The 17,493-nt window shown below is 39.1% G+C and overlaps 1 protein-coding gene and 1 long non-coding RNA gene across 4 annotated transcripts in view; one reads left to right on the plus strand and one right to left on the minus strand.

Annotated features, from left to right (window-relative positions):
- The window catches only part of LOC120401210, a 255,911-nt gene extending 253,859 nt beyond the window's left edge, over positions 1-2,052 (plus strand). The window contains exon 3 of the long non-coding RNA XR_005596309.1: positions 2,014-2,052. This is a non-coding gene — a long non-coding RNA (uncharacterized LOC120401210). The remainder of the gene's footprint in view (positions 1-2,013) is intronic.
- The window catches only part of SPATA17 (spermatogenesis associated 17), a 163,770-nt gene that overhangs the window by 23,530 nt on the left and 122,747 nt on the right, over positions 1-17,493 (minus strand). Inside the window, exons 9-10 of one of the 3 annotated variants that reach the window (XM_039530868.1) lie at positions 11,552-11,687; positions 6,839-6,977 (exon numbers count right to left, since the gene is read on the minus strand). In XM_039530868.1, the coding sequence (XP_039386802.1) occupies positions 6,942-6,977; positions 11,552-11,687 (172 nt within the window). In that variant the 3' untranslated portion in view covers positions 6,839-6,941. Of the gene's footprint in view, positions 1-6,838; positions 6,978-10,631; positions 10,752-11,551; positions 11,688-17,493 lie in introns of those variants that run through there. The other 2 variants (XM_039530866.1, XM_039530867.1) reach the window with 2 other exon arrangements.

Raw genomic sequence — 17,493 nt, forward strand, 5'->3', positions numbered from 1 at the left:
AGCATTAGAAGAAAGACATGGTTGACACTGCACTGCTCAATCAAGCAGCTTCACATAAGGGTACAAAGTCTGTTTTAATATGCAGAGCTTTTTATTGTTTGATTGACTTGTTCTTTGTTTTTTTTAGGTCTGAGTCTCTCACACCTATGTAGTATTACTAACAAAACAGCAGGACATACAGTGGTTGGTATACAGTGGCATTTAACACTTAGCTATCATTCTTTCATATAACTACATCTCAGAGATCTTAAAACGCCTCAAAGGAATTATTATTTGTTTCCTTCCTAATGGCCAAAATGTAGGCCCCTGCCCAAACAGATTGATTGTAGAAAACAATGCTGCTAAAAGTATCGTAACCCCTTTTCCAAGCTGCCTAATTGTTCTAAGTAAAATCAGTCTCTTTTCTACTTACTTCCACTTTACTATTCTGATTCTTTGCTGCGTTGCCTCTTTTGTAGTCATTTAAACCTGTGTAAAGTGGGTTTAGTACAAGACTTTCTCACTCATTTACACTGGTGATAACAATGACTACATAACGCATAAGACAGTGGAGATGCGTTTTTGCAGACTCATGCAAACAGAAACTCTGAGGTAAGTGGTCTTATATCTATCAAGGTGGATTTCATATAACCTGAGCTGGTTTAAATTTCTTCTCATTAACATCAGTTTAACTTTATTGATGTCTATGGAGTAACTCTTAAATTACTGAAGTGTAAATGAGAACAGAATCAGAATCAATATTGTTACTAATGAGAGTTAAATCATAAAAATATTCAAGCACAGTGCAGCAGCATCATATAGTTGGTTCTCTCTTGGGACAATATTTACTATTATACTTTGCCATAAGGTCAGGATGTGAGTGAAGATTCTCAAGACTGCACAACATAGCAGGGCCGCCCAGAGAATTGCGGGGGCCCGGGGGCGCGGGGCGGCCCCCCCCTCAGGCGCGGCTCTACTCTCCAGCGCAAGACCTGGGCGGGGGCGCGGGCTCGAGCTCCCCCAGGCATGCCGGCGCAGGCAGGGGTCGACACCCCGACCAAGCCGGCCGGGCGGGCGCGAGGGTGAGTCCGAGCCCGCGGGAGCGCGCCGCCTCCCGCCCCTCCATGCCTGGCGGGTTCCGGCCCCGGGCCGCCGCCGGCTGCGCTGCAACCATGCGCGGGCAAGCACTGAACGAGCAGGGGCCCCTGCGGGGGTGGCTCGGGGGGGCCTGCCCCTCCTTGCCCCCCTCTCCCCCTGCAACATAGCCAGAGAGTGTGCTGGCGAATCAGGCCCTGAGTTTTTAAGCCCACAGTCAATTCTGAAGTTGAAGATAGGATACAGTAAATCCATAATGAAATAATATTTCTCATCCCTCTGGAAACCGGGTAACAACTTTCTCCTGGAAAATTCCTTCTTGAAAACAGGTGACAGGTTTTTTGCCTATGATATTGTATGAATTATGGGAGAGCTCCTTATCTCATAGAAAGTGGTGCATCTCCATTGAAGTCAATGGAGCTAAACTGTGATTTACACCATCTGGGGATTTGACCCTGTATCTTGAATGCATTTCATTGAGCTACATTAATGACAACTATATATACCATGTAGTTCCTACACAGCTCAAAAGAGCTTTTTGACTTCTTTCATTTCAATTCTATTTGCTTCAGAATATAATGACAGATGAATGTCCTCTAAGACAGTCTAGGCTTGAATCTGCAGCCACAGTATATGCAGAACTCCCACAGACTTCAAAATAAAGCTAGTTTGACTTTAGTGAAAATGTGACTTAAATTGATTTCAGTGGGAGCATCACACATGGGGCAGCTACAGGAATGAGCTCTAAATTTTCAAGAATACTGATTAATTAGTGCAAAACTGCATAGAAAATTCCATACAGATTCACATATTCCCCTTGTCAGGTAAGAAGAACTGTTGTTCCAACAGATTGAGAATAATTAAGCTAGTGAATGCCCAGTTCTAATTGTACTTATTTATTTGCTTGTTTGTTTATGGTTTATTTAATCTTCTTTTTAGGTGGAACTTCATCAACCAATACAACTCCGAATTCAGCTGATACCCTTCCATTAAAAACCTGGAAGCATTTACTTTTCTGGAGTGCTGGAAGGATTACAGGGTATACACTATTTCCAAAGTAATTCTATTTAAACAAGAGCTTTATAACATCTAAGTAATTTGCACAAGAATAATTATTTGGGAAGTTAAAACATCCTTGCCCCTCAAGCTGTACCATAAGAAATGATGGACAAAGTTTGCTCTTATAAAAATACATTATTTTCTTTCTATGCCACTAACATGCAAGTTGCATTATTAAATGAAGAAGGTAGGCAAAGCAAGACATTTATCATCCAACAGACAAATGACACTGGATTGCTAGTTAGACAGTATAATAAGTACCATCTAATTTTCTCTTTAGAATCAATTTATTCTTCAAAGCCCTGGATCATCATCAAGGGACTGCATTTTCCCGCTGAGAAATTACAGAACTGAAAATCAGGTTTTATAAAATGTTCTACTAGTTGCTGACAAACCCTTTGCAAATAACCACTAGAGTGGATTTGATTAGAAAAGTGGTGACAGTATCTTTTCTCATGCAAATAACTTTACTAAATGACTTGAATCTTCCCAGTCACTACTTTGTATTATTCTTTCTTATTATTTTCTTAGAGTCAACAGTAACCTTCAACAGAAAATTGTTCCAGACTTTCTTTTTAACCTTTCAGTTGTTCACATTGTCTTTTCTACACTTGGTTAAATAATATCCTGAGATACGTTTTGTGGATTTTAATTTGCCTCACAGTTTTAACCTTCCTTATGCACCTACAAAAATAACTTGACAGACAGACTATGGTTAATAATCTGGTTATCAGTCCATCATTTACATTACAGAATTTACTAAGAGCAGCATTTTCAAAGGCAGCCCCAGTAGGATGACCTCTAGATCTTCTCAGAAAGAAAAATCTATAACTCAAGAACATTTTCCCATGGGAACTCTAGTACCATTTGACTTAATGAAATCAGTGACATAGTGGTCTTCAAGAGAAAGCATATTTCAGTAAACATGATGTAGTCTTCCAACCAGAAATCTGGGAAATCTCTGTTTTGCAAACTGTCAAGTATGTAAACCAATTATGGCAATTGTTTTCGCCTCTGACTGAATGATGCAACATATGGTAATGAGAGAGAGAGAGAGAGTAAATTACCATTGTTACCTATTGCTAACATTCAGCGTATCTTTCGTGGTATTTCATGAGGATTGCTGTGACATTTTTCTGCCTTTTAAATATATGGTACACAAAAGCATATTACAGTATTTACTAAAAGGAAATACTATAACAGAAAGTTGTGTACTAAGTAATATGGAAATCAAATTGACAGACTGCTTTGTGTGTTAACCCAATAAAATTGACAAGATTTTACATTGCACTTCTCTTTAAGATACTTAAACCATTGGTAGTGGCTTTAAACCTTAGGTCCAGATCTAAGGCTGTGGCCGAGATGCATATGGCACAGGTCAGGAGAGGAATGCAGAAGTAGCTTTAAGGCAATTTTATGTTTCCCTGATCCTGGGACCATTTGCGTACTAGGCTGGTCCCTGGGATAAATCAAAGCTTCCAAAGAGCTGCTTTATTTTATGCTAGCTGTCCAGGGTCCCAAGGGCTGGGGATTGCTGGTGTATAGATAGTTGGTGCTTCTCCTGTGCTAATGGGTAGAGGTGTGGGTATCACAGGAGCTGCTTAGGCAAGGGGAAACTTAAAAGTGACTGTTAAACTAGGGTGCATCAGAGGGTCTGACTCACAATACTTATTTTGAAGGATAAAACACAGCAGACAAAAATGTGGTCTACAGTGACTGTGAAAGATGACAGAGTGGGAAATAATGAAGAGGGGAGAACACTGATTCAGAGCTATTTAGATCACTTGTTAAACTGAATGTCTACATGTAAATGTGTACATCTAGGAACAAAGAATGTAGGCCATACTTATAGGATGGGGAACTCTATCCTGGGAAGAAAAAGATTTGGGGGTCGCAGTGGGTAATCAACTGAACATGAGCGTCCAGTGCAACATTGTGGCCAAAAGGTTTAATTTGATCCTTGAATGCATAAACAGGGGAATCTCAAGTAGGAATAGAGATTATTTTATCTCTGCATTTGTCACTGGTGCAACTGCTGCTGGAATACTGTGTAGATTTCTAGTGTCCACAGTTCAAGAAGGATATTGAAAAACTGAAAAGAGTTCAGAGAAGAGCCACAAGAATGATTGAAGGATTAGAAAACATGTCTTCTAGTGATGGACTGAAGGAGCTCCATCTATTGAGCTTAATAATTAGAAGGTTAAGGGGTGACTTGATTTAAAAATGGTCTGTGATGGAGAATCTACAGCGACACTGGGTAAGTTGTTCCAATGGTTAATTACTCTCACCGCATTCTTATTTTCAGTCTGAATTTGTCTAGCTTCGACTTCCAGCCATTGGATTATGTTATACCTTTCTTTGCTCGATTAAATATTTGTTCCCCATGTAGGAACTAATAGACTGTAATCAAGATTGGATGTTTTTCTAGAAGACGTGCTCTAGGAATTATTTTGGGGAAGTTCTATGGCCTGCGTTATAGAGGAGGTCAGACTAGATCACAAGGGTCCCCTTCTAGCCTTGGAAGAGCAGCATGATTTGGCAACAACCCTTTCCAACTCTGACTTGTCCTCTATGTAGCCGTGGAGGCAGCTATGCTGACTACACCACCTAGTAATTCCCCATCACTATGGTAATTTCCAACTGCCCTATTAGGCCAGCGTTTCAGCTGCCTTACACTGGTTACGAAATACAAAGCAGCTGAACTGGGCGCCAAGAATCTGGCCCACAAAAATTTTACGAACTCCCCTTCTTGTGTGTTTTTAACTCAAAGTGCTGCACAGCAACCAGAGCATACCAGTGAATCAGTGAATCTGGCCTGAAAAGAGTTTTTAAAAATTAAAATGATGTAATAATTCCACAAATTTTTAACTCATTCGAGATGTGTCATGGTGACATTCGCTTTCTATTTATTGGGTAATCTTTGTATGATGTTTTTATAACTAAAACAGAAAACAACTAGGAGATTCCCAGAAAAAATGTTAAAAGGGAGTTAAGGTTGAGAATAAGGTTATAGGTAAAAAATATTAGATGTATTTTGTAATTATCCCAAAATACAGGCATTACAAATCCAGAATATGTGGTGTTAAGGTTACATTTCAAAGGAATTCACACATCATAAGGTTTGGAAATGCAGTTATGGCACCCAAACAATCTTAACTCTGTCCTGTTAGTGACACCATGCAATAACATACAATTATGATTAATACATTTGTAGTTTTGGTTCCAGGCCTGATAAAACTGACTTTTAAAAACAATCATTTTTTCTCATAGAAAAAACACTAAAGGACACGATTTCCCCCACCCCAGCAATACTCCACAGAGAGAGGTCAGCAGGTGCTAGGTATACATGGGGAGGGAGGAGGAGGTTGGAGGTAGATGTGGGCAGGTCAGAGGCTGCACACTTCCAACCCCACAGAGATTTACAGGCTGTATTATATTTTCTGTTGGGAACTCTGGCCCAGTTCTAGTAATGAATCTCCAGTTAGCCATTGTGGCAGCCTGTTGGAGCCAGAGCAGTTGCAGAGGCACAGAGCCTTCGTGCAAATGGTCCTGGTGTTTTGTGAATCCATAGGGTTGCATGCCCAGCAATTTGTTGTTAAAGAGAACAAATCCCAGTTCACTGGATCAATGCCTGAGGAACTCCGCATCGGGGATGCTCAGAGTGATTTTCTTCCTGAGTCCCCTCCTGCAAGCTTTTCTGTGGCAATCCAATCCATGCTCAAGAGTTTGTTCTACAGCATGGTGCTGCGCCTAGCAAAAAGGCCAGGATATTTGGGCAAAGAATTTGCTTTTAAAAACCAAATGTAGTCCTGGTGTAAACAAGTGTCATTACATACACTACGATATACATAGACATGTATACATATTATACAAACTCACATCGGCAGTACAAATACACTTTTATTTGGGTATGTGTGTATATATATATATATATATATGTGTGTATACATGTGTGCGTATATATATTTAGTTAGTGTATGCTTTTGTTCACATACTTGTGCATTTCTTTACAAGCTCAGGTGAATGCAATCATTATCATGGAAAATATATAAAAAAAAAATCTTGTCTCTGATGAATTGTTAATGACTGTATCTACCCTGGCAAAATCTGGATCTGTAGCTCTACACTGATGGCAAAAACGATGGAAGCTGTAGTGTATACAATGCACAGGAATATTTACCACATGCTCTGCAGGTTACACAACACAGTGATAAAAATGCCTCTGTCCTGTCTACAACACAGCTTCCAGTGCTGCAACTGTCTGTGGAGCTGTACTGGTGGTGAATTACATATCCTGTTTTTTCCTAGCATAGGCAATGCCATAGCAATCAGAAACACTTTTAATTTGATATTTGATTAATGCAGGCTGTACTCATAAGATATTTCCCCTTGAAAATATCTAATTATTTAATTATTTGCTGTTATTAATGGAATGAAACCATTCAAAACAAACAGCTAGAGTGGCTGTTTTGCAGCAAGCTCATAATCATCAATTCATATATGTAGAAACTTTCCTAAAATTATATTAAGCTGGCCTGTTGAACTTGAAAGGCATATTTTATCCCAATCAATGCATAAAAGTAAAATTATCTATAACTAAGGCATGTTTCTCTGCTGTACAGTTCAGCTGTAATGATCCTCACACACTGCACTTGCACATCAATTATGATAATCATAATCACGGTCGTTAAGCCGAATGTTCATTATTATCAGGATGCTGGTGACAGCAGATTCAATCATCGGGTGCAATGGGCAGGCAGTCACAGTCCCACCCAAGTTTCTGCAGACAGCGTTGTGCCACATTAAGTCTATGATGTGTTCCACATCCCACTCGATTCCAAAAGCTGTAGACGGTAAAGGTCAACTTTATGTTCTGTGCAATATGCTTAGGTTCTCTAAATTAATTCTTTGGAGTACTTGGATATTTTATGCTTTGTAGATAATAAAATTGTATTTAGGGCCAAAATGCATGTGCAAATAATGAAACAGTGCTGCAGCCATGTTGTAATTCACCTACAATAAGGCATATGAGGAAAGATTCTATCAACAAGGAACGTCTTAAAATGTCACTTCCTGAATTTCCCGAACAAGGAAAACATTAAATGATGCCATTAAAGTCAGTTGTCTAAAATGCATATGCAAACTAACTCCAATTTGGATTAAAAGCTGTAGGATAGCATTTCTGCTTCAGTAAATATGAACATGAGAGTGTTCTGACAACCAAAAAATTATAGTTAGTATATTGATTCCCAGACTGTCCAACTGCATGAGACCTATCATTATAGATTAAACTCATGGTGATTGGTAGGTTCTTAATACTAAAACTGCATACTTAATATAAATACCAACTAAGATATTTCAAAACATTTGCAAATAAATAAAAATAAAAAATAACTGAAAACAAAAAATTATAAGGCTTTAGAAGTGTGCTGTTAAAAGGAAGTCATAAATTATTTATCAGTTTTTACAAAGGTGGAAACCAAAATCAAGTAGTTATAACAGTTGCAATATTTCTCTTTACCTATTTGTATGCTTTCAGCAAAAAATGTAAATACAACACTATTTTTTTCCCTGTCTTTGAAATGGTCATAGAGTATGATAACAGTTTGGAGATCATTGCTAAGTAGAAATAAAACTATTAAGTTCTCACATTCACTAACAGCTGCTATGATGATTTGAGAAAGGATGTGCTATACCCCCATCTTGTTTATTCAAGAGGAAATATAGTAAACTAATATTCACCCTAATTATTTTTCTTTCTTCAATAGGATATCAAGTGGTTATATAGTCAGATTCTAATCTTTTTGTGATTTTTTTTTAAAGTAACAGTGTACACAAACCTATGTATAAGTCTGAGCAATTTATAATTAAATATGATGTACCCATAAAACACAAGGAAGCCAGCTTTTTAACAGATAATTTGGAACAGGCTCAACATATTTTCCATTAACACTTGAAGAGGCCATTCACCATCGAGGTGATTTCTTGGGAGGACTTCGTACAACAATTTGTAGGCTTGCCCTGTCATTGGTGATCACATTTCAAGAAAAATAGTATTTTTCCCTCTCCAGCGCACTGCTGCAGTGATAGGCTGAATGCACATCCTAGCAGGGCTATCATCCTTATATTCGGATTGTCATATGAAGTGTGTTTATACACAAAGTTTGATACATTCCAAGTAGGAAAATCAATTAAGTTCTAAGAAGATTCTGAGATGAAAGATTCTTAGGCTTTCAACAGCATGAAGGTGTTTTCCATTTTGTTAAGTGTCTTCCACAGCATTTCCTGCTTATATGATTATCTTGTGTACAGTATAGTTATTCACAACATAATATATATCCAAGAAATAAATTTGTGATCACTTAAAGTGGTGATTAAAAAGAAAGAGTTCCTCTTTTAAAGATAGTGATTATGAAAATCTGATCTTGGGCCTTTTTTGACAGGGCCTCTTTCCCTAAAAAAGTGGTGAGGAATGGAGTTTTTAGACTCTTTCTTGATGATAATGACCAGTAAAAGCAGCAGGTAGGTCAAGAAACTGCTCTTCTTTTCTATTAGCTCTCTGTTTTTGTAAGTGCCTCCTAATTGAAGCTTCATATTGATTTAGAATCAGTAGTTGGAAGGCTAGATGTCATATTGGGTTAATGGATATAGCTGTTCACCTCTAGAGATTTAGGTTGAAAACTGTCTAAGATCACAAGTAAAAATGAGTTTGGTGGTCTCAGCTAAGTTTCTAGCTTATATGATGTATATTATCAAGAAATGCCCAGGATTGGAAAAGCAGAATTGTTGCTGGTCTGACTTGAGAAATATCAGCAAAAATGTTTGGAGAAGCTTTTCTATAACCTACTTACACTATGCCTGCTGGCTTCAAACAATGCTACTTGTATCTCATTTGTTTTAACTAAATCCAGACCCTCTCCCTTTTTTTTTTTTTTGGTAAAAGAAAGAGCAATTATTGGCCTATGTGCATTTAACTGCAATGCAGTTTAATAAAAATAATTATGTTAAAATTCAAGAGTCTTAATCTGCTGACTGTAAAAGTTGGGAAAATAACTGCTTTTTGCTTATTAATGATCTTAATTTCCAAATCAGACATCTGGTGGAAAACACAAAAACTAAGGGCTTGGCTACACTGGAGAGTTGCAGCGCTGGTGGAGGCTTTACAGAGCTGCAACTTAGTAACCGTCCACACCTGCAAGGCACATCCAGCGCTGCAACTCCCTGGCTGCAGCACTGGCTGTACACCTGGTCTGCTTGGGGTATAACGAGTGCAGCGCTGGTGATGCAGTGCTGCTCGTCAAGTGTGGCCACACACCAGCGCTGTTATTGGCCTCCAGGGTATTAGGAGATATCCCAGAATGCTTTTAACTAAATTACTCTCTTTGTTTTGTTATGATGCCTCTCTTTGTTTTGTTGTGAACTCAGGGCTCCGGGAGCTGCTTATCTAAAAAACAAACACAGCTCTTGTTTGCTGTGATCAATCTGTAACTGACTGTGAACAATTGAGATAACCCACTATCTTGCTGTGAATGAGGCAGGCAGGGGGATGAATGTCTACAGCTAGTGTTTGCTTGAGGAGAGAAACAGCAGGGGGGTGGGGAGAAAGGGAGTCCATTGGAGCAGCTGCTTATCTGGTCTGCAGGCTATTTGCAGTTAAGAGTGAATGAGGGGTCGAGGAAATGTTCAGATTTTGCAAGGCAGGGAGCTGACACACAGTGTCGGCTCCAAAAATCCACTCACACTCTCTCCCCCGCTCCCTTCACATTCCACCCCACCCCCCTCTTTTGAAAAGCACGTTGCTGCCACTTGAACGCTGGGATAGCTGCCCATAATGCACCACTCCCAACAGCGCTGCAAATGCTGCAAATGTGGCCACACTGCAGCGCTGGTAGCTGTGAGTGTGGCCACACACCAGCGCTTTCCCTACACAGCTGTACGAACACAGCTGTAACTCCCAGCGCTGCACATCTGCAAGTGTAGCCAAGCCCTAATATCGATGTGAGGAAGCTTATTTAAAAAATCAAAAATTCGTTTTTCCTTTTTACTGTCTCCCATATGTTCAGTACCAAGTTGAAATGTTAGTAAGGATTGCTGTTTTAAAACTGGAGCGATGGCAGGGGAGAGAGAGCAAGCATATCCTTAATGGACTGAAGGCTAGCTAGCTACAGTATTATCACTGTAGACAAAAGAGGAATATGATTCTTTCTTTAGAGAAACTTTGCTGGAGTAGAGGAGAAAAGCAATAAAAAAATTCTGGGTTCTTTACACTTAGCAACATATTTACATAGGAAACAGATTTTGTAGGCTTGGATGTACACTTACAGGGAAAACATGCTTGAAAACAGTGATTAAACATATCTTAATACTGTTACCACTGACACTATTTAAAGAGCTGATATGAACATGGTATGTATACTGTTAAAACATTTAAAAAGAAAAAAATTTCTAATTCATTTTAATTGCATCCTCACTGACCCTCTAAACTGTGTAAATGTCCAGAAGACCGATTCTCCTCACTCAGGGTACAAAGAAGTCCCATTGACAGAATCAGGCCCTGGTTTAGCAGGAATTGGTTTGTGATCACTTCGTTTTCTTTCATCCACTTTAACCTGAGTCCACTGGGAGGTTACATACATTCAGAATCCTTTGCTTCCCAAAACTGACAAGAACTTACAAAACCACCAAGAAGCAATTGTTCAATTGTCTTTTTTCCATTTCATGCTTTGTGACTGATGCTCTACACGACTGAAGCTTTTAAACTTTTGACATCCTATCCTGTATTGAATTCCTTCCATTGAACTTATATATATACTGTTAAAAGTTTTGAGAAACATCAGATCCTATCGTGTTAGGAATTAGAAAGACTTGAGATTTTTTTTACAAATTAGAGAATGATGAAAATATCTATGGAAACTATAGCTCTTTGCTCATTTTTAAAACTGAGCAGAAAATGGAAGAAGAAAAGCATTTGTTAATATTTCAATTTTTTGTTGAGATTTTCAGTAGTATTCACGTAGGTGTTTCATATTTATTCTTCTACCAGATCAGAAAAAGCAGTACATAAAACAGGATATCTTTTGCACATATTGCAAGTAATGTGGTATTTATCAGAAGCATATTCCCCCCAGTAATTGTAGGTCCTTATTCCATAAAGTGTGAAGCACCAGCTGAGAGGTGCTGAGTGCCCTTAACCTCAATTGACTTCAAAGAGAGTTGAAAAAGCTCCGTATCTTGTAGAATCTGGCCTTTAAAGATTAAAGCCATTATACTACTTGAAGTCCTGAATCAGTGCCCATCAGAGTTATTGGAAATGTTCCCGTTGAATTCAATGAACTTTGGACCAGGCCCAATGCTTTCTGATTTTCATAAAATAACAATCTAGAAAACTATCACTTTGCTGAATATTACAGTGACTCACCGTGTTTGCTACCCATTTCTCATGATGTTCTTCTCGGAAATGTTTGATTCCATAAGTCATTTGGCCATATTTACTTGATGTATGAATTAATGGGTAATACTCCTGGTTTTTATGACATGAAGAAAATGGCAAAAATCTGAAAGATAAAAACATTTGTATATTTATTACTACTCTACAATGGTTGCAGTAGGTAGTATTTTAAATCAGAGGTATAAATGCTGTGAGATATGAGCAGAACATATACCCAACAAACTTTCCACTAACTTGTTCATGTCCGCCTCTCAGTGTTGCAATACAGCTAATGCATTCTCTCTCCCAGGCTCTTCACTTTTTGAAAGAAGTGGTGCCACATTAGAGAATCATACAGTTATGATATGATGGAATGGAAACTTTCATGTGAAGATGTAACTTTGGTTCATTTGCATAACCAGGTGATTGCTTGGATGTTCACCGACCACTGTGGCTTAACCACCATGTAAAAGAAGCAGTGAAAGATAAAAAGACTTCCTTTAAAAAGTGGAAGTCAAATCCTAGTGAGGCAAATAGAAAGGAGCACAAACGCTGCCAACTTAAGTGCAAGGAGGTAAATAAGAAAGAAAAAGAGAGAGGGAAAGAACGAAAAAACCAAAAAAAAAACAATAATAAAAAAAATGTTTTTAAGCAGCAGAGAAGCAAAGCCTGCAGCAAGGCAACAGGGCCCTGAAATGAAAAAAAAAAAAAAAAAAAAGAAAAGATGATATGATAAACAAAAAGAAACTAAATGGATTCTCTTTTGCCTCAGTCTTCACGGCTGAGGATAGAGAGATTCCAACCTGAGCTGGCTTTTTTTGGTGACAAATCTGAGGAACTGTCACAGAGAGAGTGTCAGTAGAGGAGGTTTTTAATTGATTAATTAAACAACAACAAGTCAAACACACAGACCAGATGAGGACCAAGAGAAAGAAGAAAACTCAAATGAAAAATGTGAAGTTAACTACTAACTAAACAAACCTTGTAACCCTTCCTTTTTATACCCAATGTACCAATGACAATAATAATTAATAAATAAAATATTTAAAAAGGAAAGGGGGGGTGATCTAAAAGGTAAGTAACAATTCGTAACAAACGAGTAGTAAATAAAGTAAAAAATAATAAAAAAAAATAAAATTAGAAGAAAAACAAAAAAAAACATACATAAATAGTCAATATGGTTTCTGTAAAGGAAAATGAAATTCTAATCTACTATTAGATCTTATTGAAGGGAAAACAAAACAACACACAAGGACAAGGGGGATCCAGTGGACATAGTGTACTTAGATTTCCACAAAGCTCTCACCAGGTCACCAAAGGCTCTTAATTAAAAAAAGATAAAAAAAGATGGAAAAGGAAGGGGTGGAAGGGATTGAAAGGAGGGGAAACAAAGGGGGGAATAAAATGGGGAGTTAGGATTAAATATGGAGAATGGAGAGGAGGTTAGGTGAGGGTCAGTCCTAGGACCAATCCTATTCAATTTATTCAATTCATAATTGAAGAAGGATGAAAAAGTGAGGTGAAAGAGTGCAGAAATGCAGAAAAACTACTCATACTAAAAGAAGAACAAGAAGACAGAAGAAAGCAGAGAGAAGAGAACAAAAAAAAAAAAAAAATAAACAAAATGGCAAATGAAATGCAAAAAAAAAAAATGTAATGTAATGAAATGTAAAAAATATGATGGGAAAAAATACAACAACTATACATACAACACAATGGGGGCTAGCTAATAGAGGAAAAGAGGGGAGATTGGATGGGATAGTTCTGATAGTTTGCTGTGCAGAGTCAGGCAGAAAAAGCAAAAAGGAAAAAAAAAACAGGAAAAATTAAAAGGAATATTTAATATATATAGAGAATATTTATTTATATAATATATCCATGATACGCACTCACTCTCATGGTACTGTGTAGAGAAAAGTGTCTCTCCTCAAAAAAAAGAACTAGAAAAAAAAACTAAAAGAAAAGAGAAAAAAAGAAAGAAGAAGGGATTAGAAGAGATTAGGGGAGGAAAGAGGGAAGAGAAGAAAGAAAGAGGAGAAAAAGAGAGGAGAGGGGACAGAGAAGAGGAAGATATGATCATGAGGAATATGAAGAAGAGGAAATAAAAAAAGTTATTTACTTATTCACATAATACAAGATAAATAAAAAAAATAAATAAAAAAATATAAAAAAAAAAAATTAAAATATAAAAAAAAAAAACAATTCACAAAAGTTCTTCAAGCAAACTTGACTTTGACACTCTTCTTGTGAACTTGACTAAGAGGAGGATTAGGAGGTTAAAAATGTAAGGAAGGGGACTGGAAAAAATGGCTAAGCTATTATGGCCAATCCATGGATGAATGGTGAATGGGGTGAGGTGTCATGGGGAGATGTGGGATGGAGAGATGGAGAGAGAGAGATCATTTGATCATTCACTGTTTCATTCATTCACTGGGGGCAGGTGGCACTGGTTGTGGATGGCAGATGATGATGGACCTTGATACTGGGTCTATTTAAACTGTAGCTTATTTTAGAAATTACATCCCAAACCCTGAGGCCCCACTTCAGCTACTCTTACTCACTCTGAGTAGTAACATGCTACACTAATAATCACATTAATTACAATGTATTTGTAGACCATAGATTAAAAAAATGTGTGTTGCTTTTGATAAAATCACCAATGATGTACCTTAATCATAAGATTGCTTAATTGTATTGAACAGTAATAGTTAAGGGCATAATTCTGCCACCATTAATAATATTGAGGGGAACTTCCTGATAGGGGAGCCATGCTGTCAGTGCCTGGGGCTACAAGGGGCACAAGTCTGACATGGAGGGAGAGGGCTTTAATATAGTTGTCCCTAACCTCCCACGGGCATTTGCAGGTTTTCTAGACAGGTCCCACAGTCTGTTGCGCAAAGGCATGTGGTAAGGGACACCTCACAAAGATTTCCTATTCCTAAGTCCCCTGCCATACATTTCATCATAGGAGCAGATGATCTGGTTCAGATTTATCACATTTTAAATATAGATTAAAATCCTGGGAGATATGCCATTGCTGGTGTTCTGAAAAGCAGCAGGTATTCTTTATTCTATGTTATGGTAGTTAATTGATTAGATTGCTAGAATTAAAAGCACGTGTTTCAGATATTTAGAACATTATTTTGCCTGAGCTGTCATGAAGATAGTATAGCTAATTTTAAAAATTTGAAAAGAAAGTTGGAAGCTTATGTGAAGGCCACAGTCCCCATGAGATTTGGGTTGTTAAAACAAGGAGTTTGATAAAGTGGGGATGTGACCAACTTGTCTCAGCAGCACCTCCTTATGACCCAGCAGGGCACAACTCACCCTGCTGTGGGTCCCCAACAGTTGGGTTTTGCCCCTCACAGATCCAGTGCTGGGCTGCCTTAATCTTCTTGCTATTGTACACCTGAGTCCTACCCCTTCTGGGGCGTTAAAGTCCAAAACAAAAAAAAGGAAAACAGTAAACTTATAAATTAGGGTTGTCTCTGGATTTGTCAGCAGGACCCCACGTACTGGTCCAGGCTTGTCTCTGTGCAGCTAGCTCCTTTTTATCAGCCTTCCTGAGCCTATTAATTCCATTCACTAAATGGTTCGTCCATAAAATAAGCTGCCTCAGGCTCTGGGCTGGAATGAGGCTTACCTCATCAAGGAAGTAGCAGAGCCCATCTCTCCTTACTGGTCAGTCCTGAACTGGACTAGGTCTCCTTTTCACTCCCGCCTTCACTCCTGACATTGGCTAAAGGTGTAGTGAGGTGGGGTCAGCTGCGTCCACAGGCTCTCCTTAGACTTCTCATTGCCAGGGTGGGGCCTGTCTGCCCCCTCACACAGCCTTCCCTCCACTGCCAGCTCCCTTCCCTCACCAGCTCCCCTCCATCCTGAAACAAAAAGTCTGCATTTCAATCAGCAGTCTCTGGATCTGAAATGAGAAGGTCTGGAGGGACAGGTACCATCTCATGAGTCAGGGTCTGGTATCTTTCTATGAATAGGATGAACTTATTGCTAGAAGGTAATATGTGAGTGCCTCCGTGGCCCATTTCACAAGTAAGCCCTCTTTTTCTTTACTATCATGGTGAGTAGGCTTTTTCTCTTAGGAACAGTTTTTGGCTTAGGTAGAGGACAGGATATGAATTAGCATGGAGTGTTGTAGGCAAGACATGAGAAGTAATTCTTCCACTCTACTTTGCTTTGCTTAGGCCTCAACTGGAGTATTGTGTCCAGTTCTGGGTGCCACATTTCAGGAAGGATGTTGACAAATTGGAGAGATTTGGGAGAAGAGCAACAAAAATGATTAAAGGTCTAGAAAACATGACCTATGAGGGAAGATTTAAAAAAATGGTTTTGTTTAGTCGGGAAAAGAGAAGACAGAGGGGACATGTTTTAAAGTATTTAAAAGGTTTTCAAGTATGTAAAAGGTTGTTACAAGGAGGAAGAAGAAAAATTGTTTTTCTTAACCTCTGAGGATTGGACAAGAAGCAATGGGCTTAAATTGCAGCAATGAGATTTAGGCTGGACATTAGGAAAAACTTCCTGTCAGGGCAGTTAAGGACTGGAATAAATTGCCTAGGCAGGTTGTGGCATCTCCATCATTGGAGACTTTTAAGAACAGGTTAGACAAACACCTGTCAGCAATGGTCTAGACAATTAGTTCTGCCATGAGTGCAGGGGACTGGACTAGATGACCTCTCAAGATTCCTTTCAGTTTTATGATTCTGCGTCCTGCTATTGATTGCCTGGGACAAGACTGCTCCCAATCCGACTTCGGAGGAATCAGTCTGTAGAAGAAATTCCTTGTTGAAACCTGGGCTGTATGAGGTGAACTCTCTGCAGAGGTGAGCATTTAGGAACTGAAAGGATTTCTCACAGCATTCCATCCTGTGAGAAAGCCAGCAGATCTTTTTTGAGCTCCTGTCTTTAAGCAGATTGGTGAGGGAGGCCACAATGGATAAGAATCCCAGTACAAACCAGCAGTAGTATCCTGCCATTCCCAGAAACCTGTGCACCTGCTTCTTTGAAGTTATAGTAGGGCAGGTCCTTAAGGCCTGGACCTTGTCCACCAGAGGCTGTACCTGACCCTTCACCAAGGTATACCTCAGGTAGGTTGTTTCATCTTTGCGTATGCCACATTTGGCAGGGTTTGCAATTAATCTGTCACTGGAATACAGCAGCTATCTGTGTCAGGTGATCCTCCCAGTGCCAGCTATTGATCACAACATCACTGAGGTAGGCGGTGGCACAACTACTGTGGGGCTGGAAAACTTGATCCATTAACCATTGAAAAGTTGCTGGAGCCTTTTGTAAGCCAAATGGCATAGTCCAGAACTGATAAAGCCAAAAGGATGGCAAAGCCCATTTTCCCCCAAGACTTTGGCATGAATGGAATTTGCCAGTATCCTTTGGTAAGATCCAGGGTTGTAATATTTGGCCCAGCTGGTCTAGCAGCTCATGAACACACGGCATGTATTATGCATCAACTTTTGATATGGCATTGACTCTTCTAACGTCAGAGTAAAATCAGGTGGTCCCATCTGGCTTAGGGACCAATGCTATTGTACTTCTCCAGTCACTACAGGATTCCTAAAGTCCTTTTTTATTGGTATTTACTGATTTTTCCTTGAAAAATTCCTGGTTTTTTTAAAAAAGCCAATTTTAGGTTTAACCAGTTTTAACCTGGATTTTGGCCATTTTTCATAGAGGAAGTGAACAGAGCCATACTGAAGGGCCGGCAGTGGGAGTAGGGGGCTCTGTCTGGCAATGGGGTCAGTGCTCATAGGTTGAAGCATCTCACTCCCATCCTGACTTCATCCCTACAGCATGGTCCCCGTCCGTTCACTCTGTGTAGTGCAGGAGTGAGATGGGCAGGGAGCTGTATCCTAACAGCTGAGACTGCCCACTGCTGCAGCGACAGGCCCATAGGGAGAAGAAGGCTGCAC

The sequence above is a fragment of the Mauremys reevesii genome, linkage group 3 (assembly GCF_016161935.1).
Source record: "Mauremys reevesii isolate NIE-2019 linkage group 3, ASM1616193v1, whole genome shotgun sequence".
NCBI lineage: Eukaryota > Metazoa > Chordata > Testudines > Geoemydidae > Mauremys > Mauremys reevesii.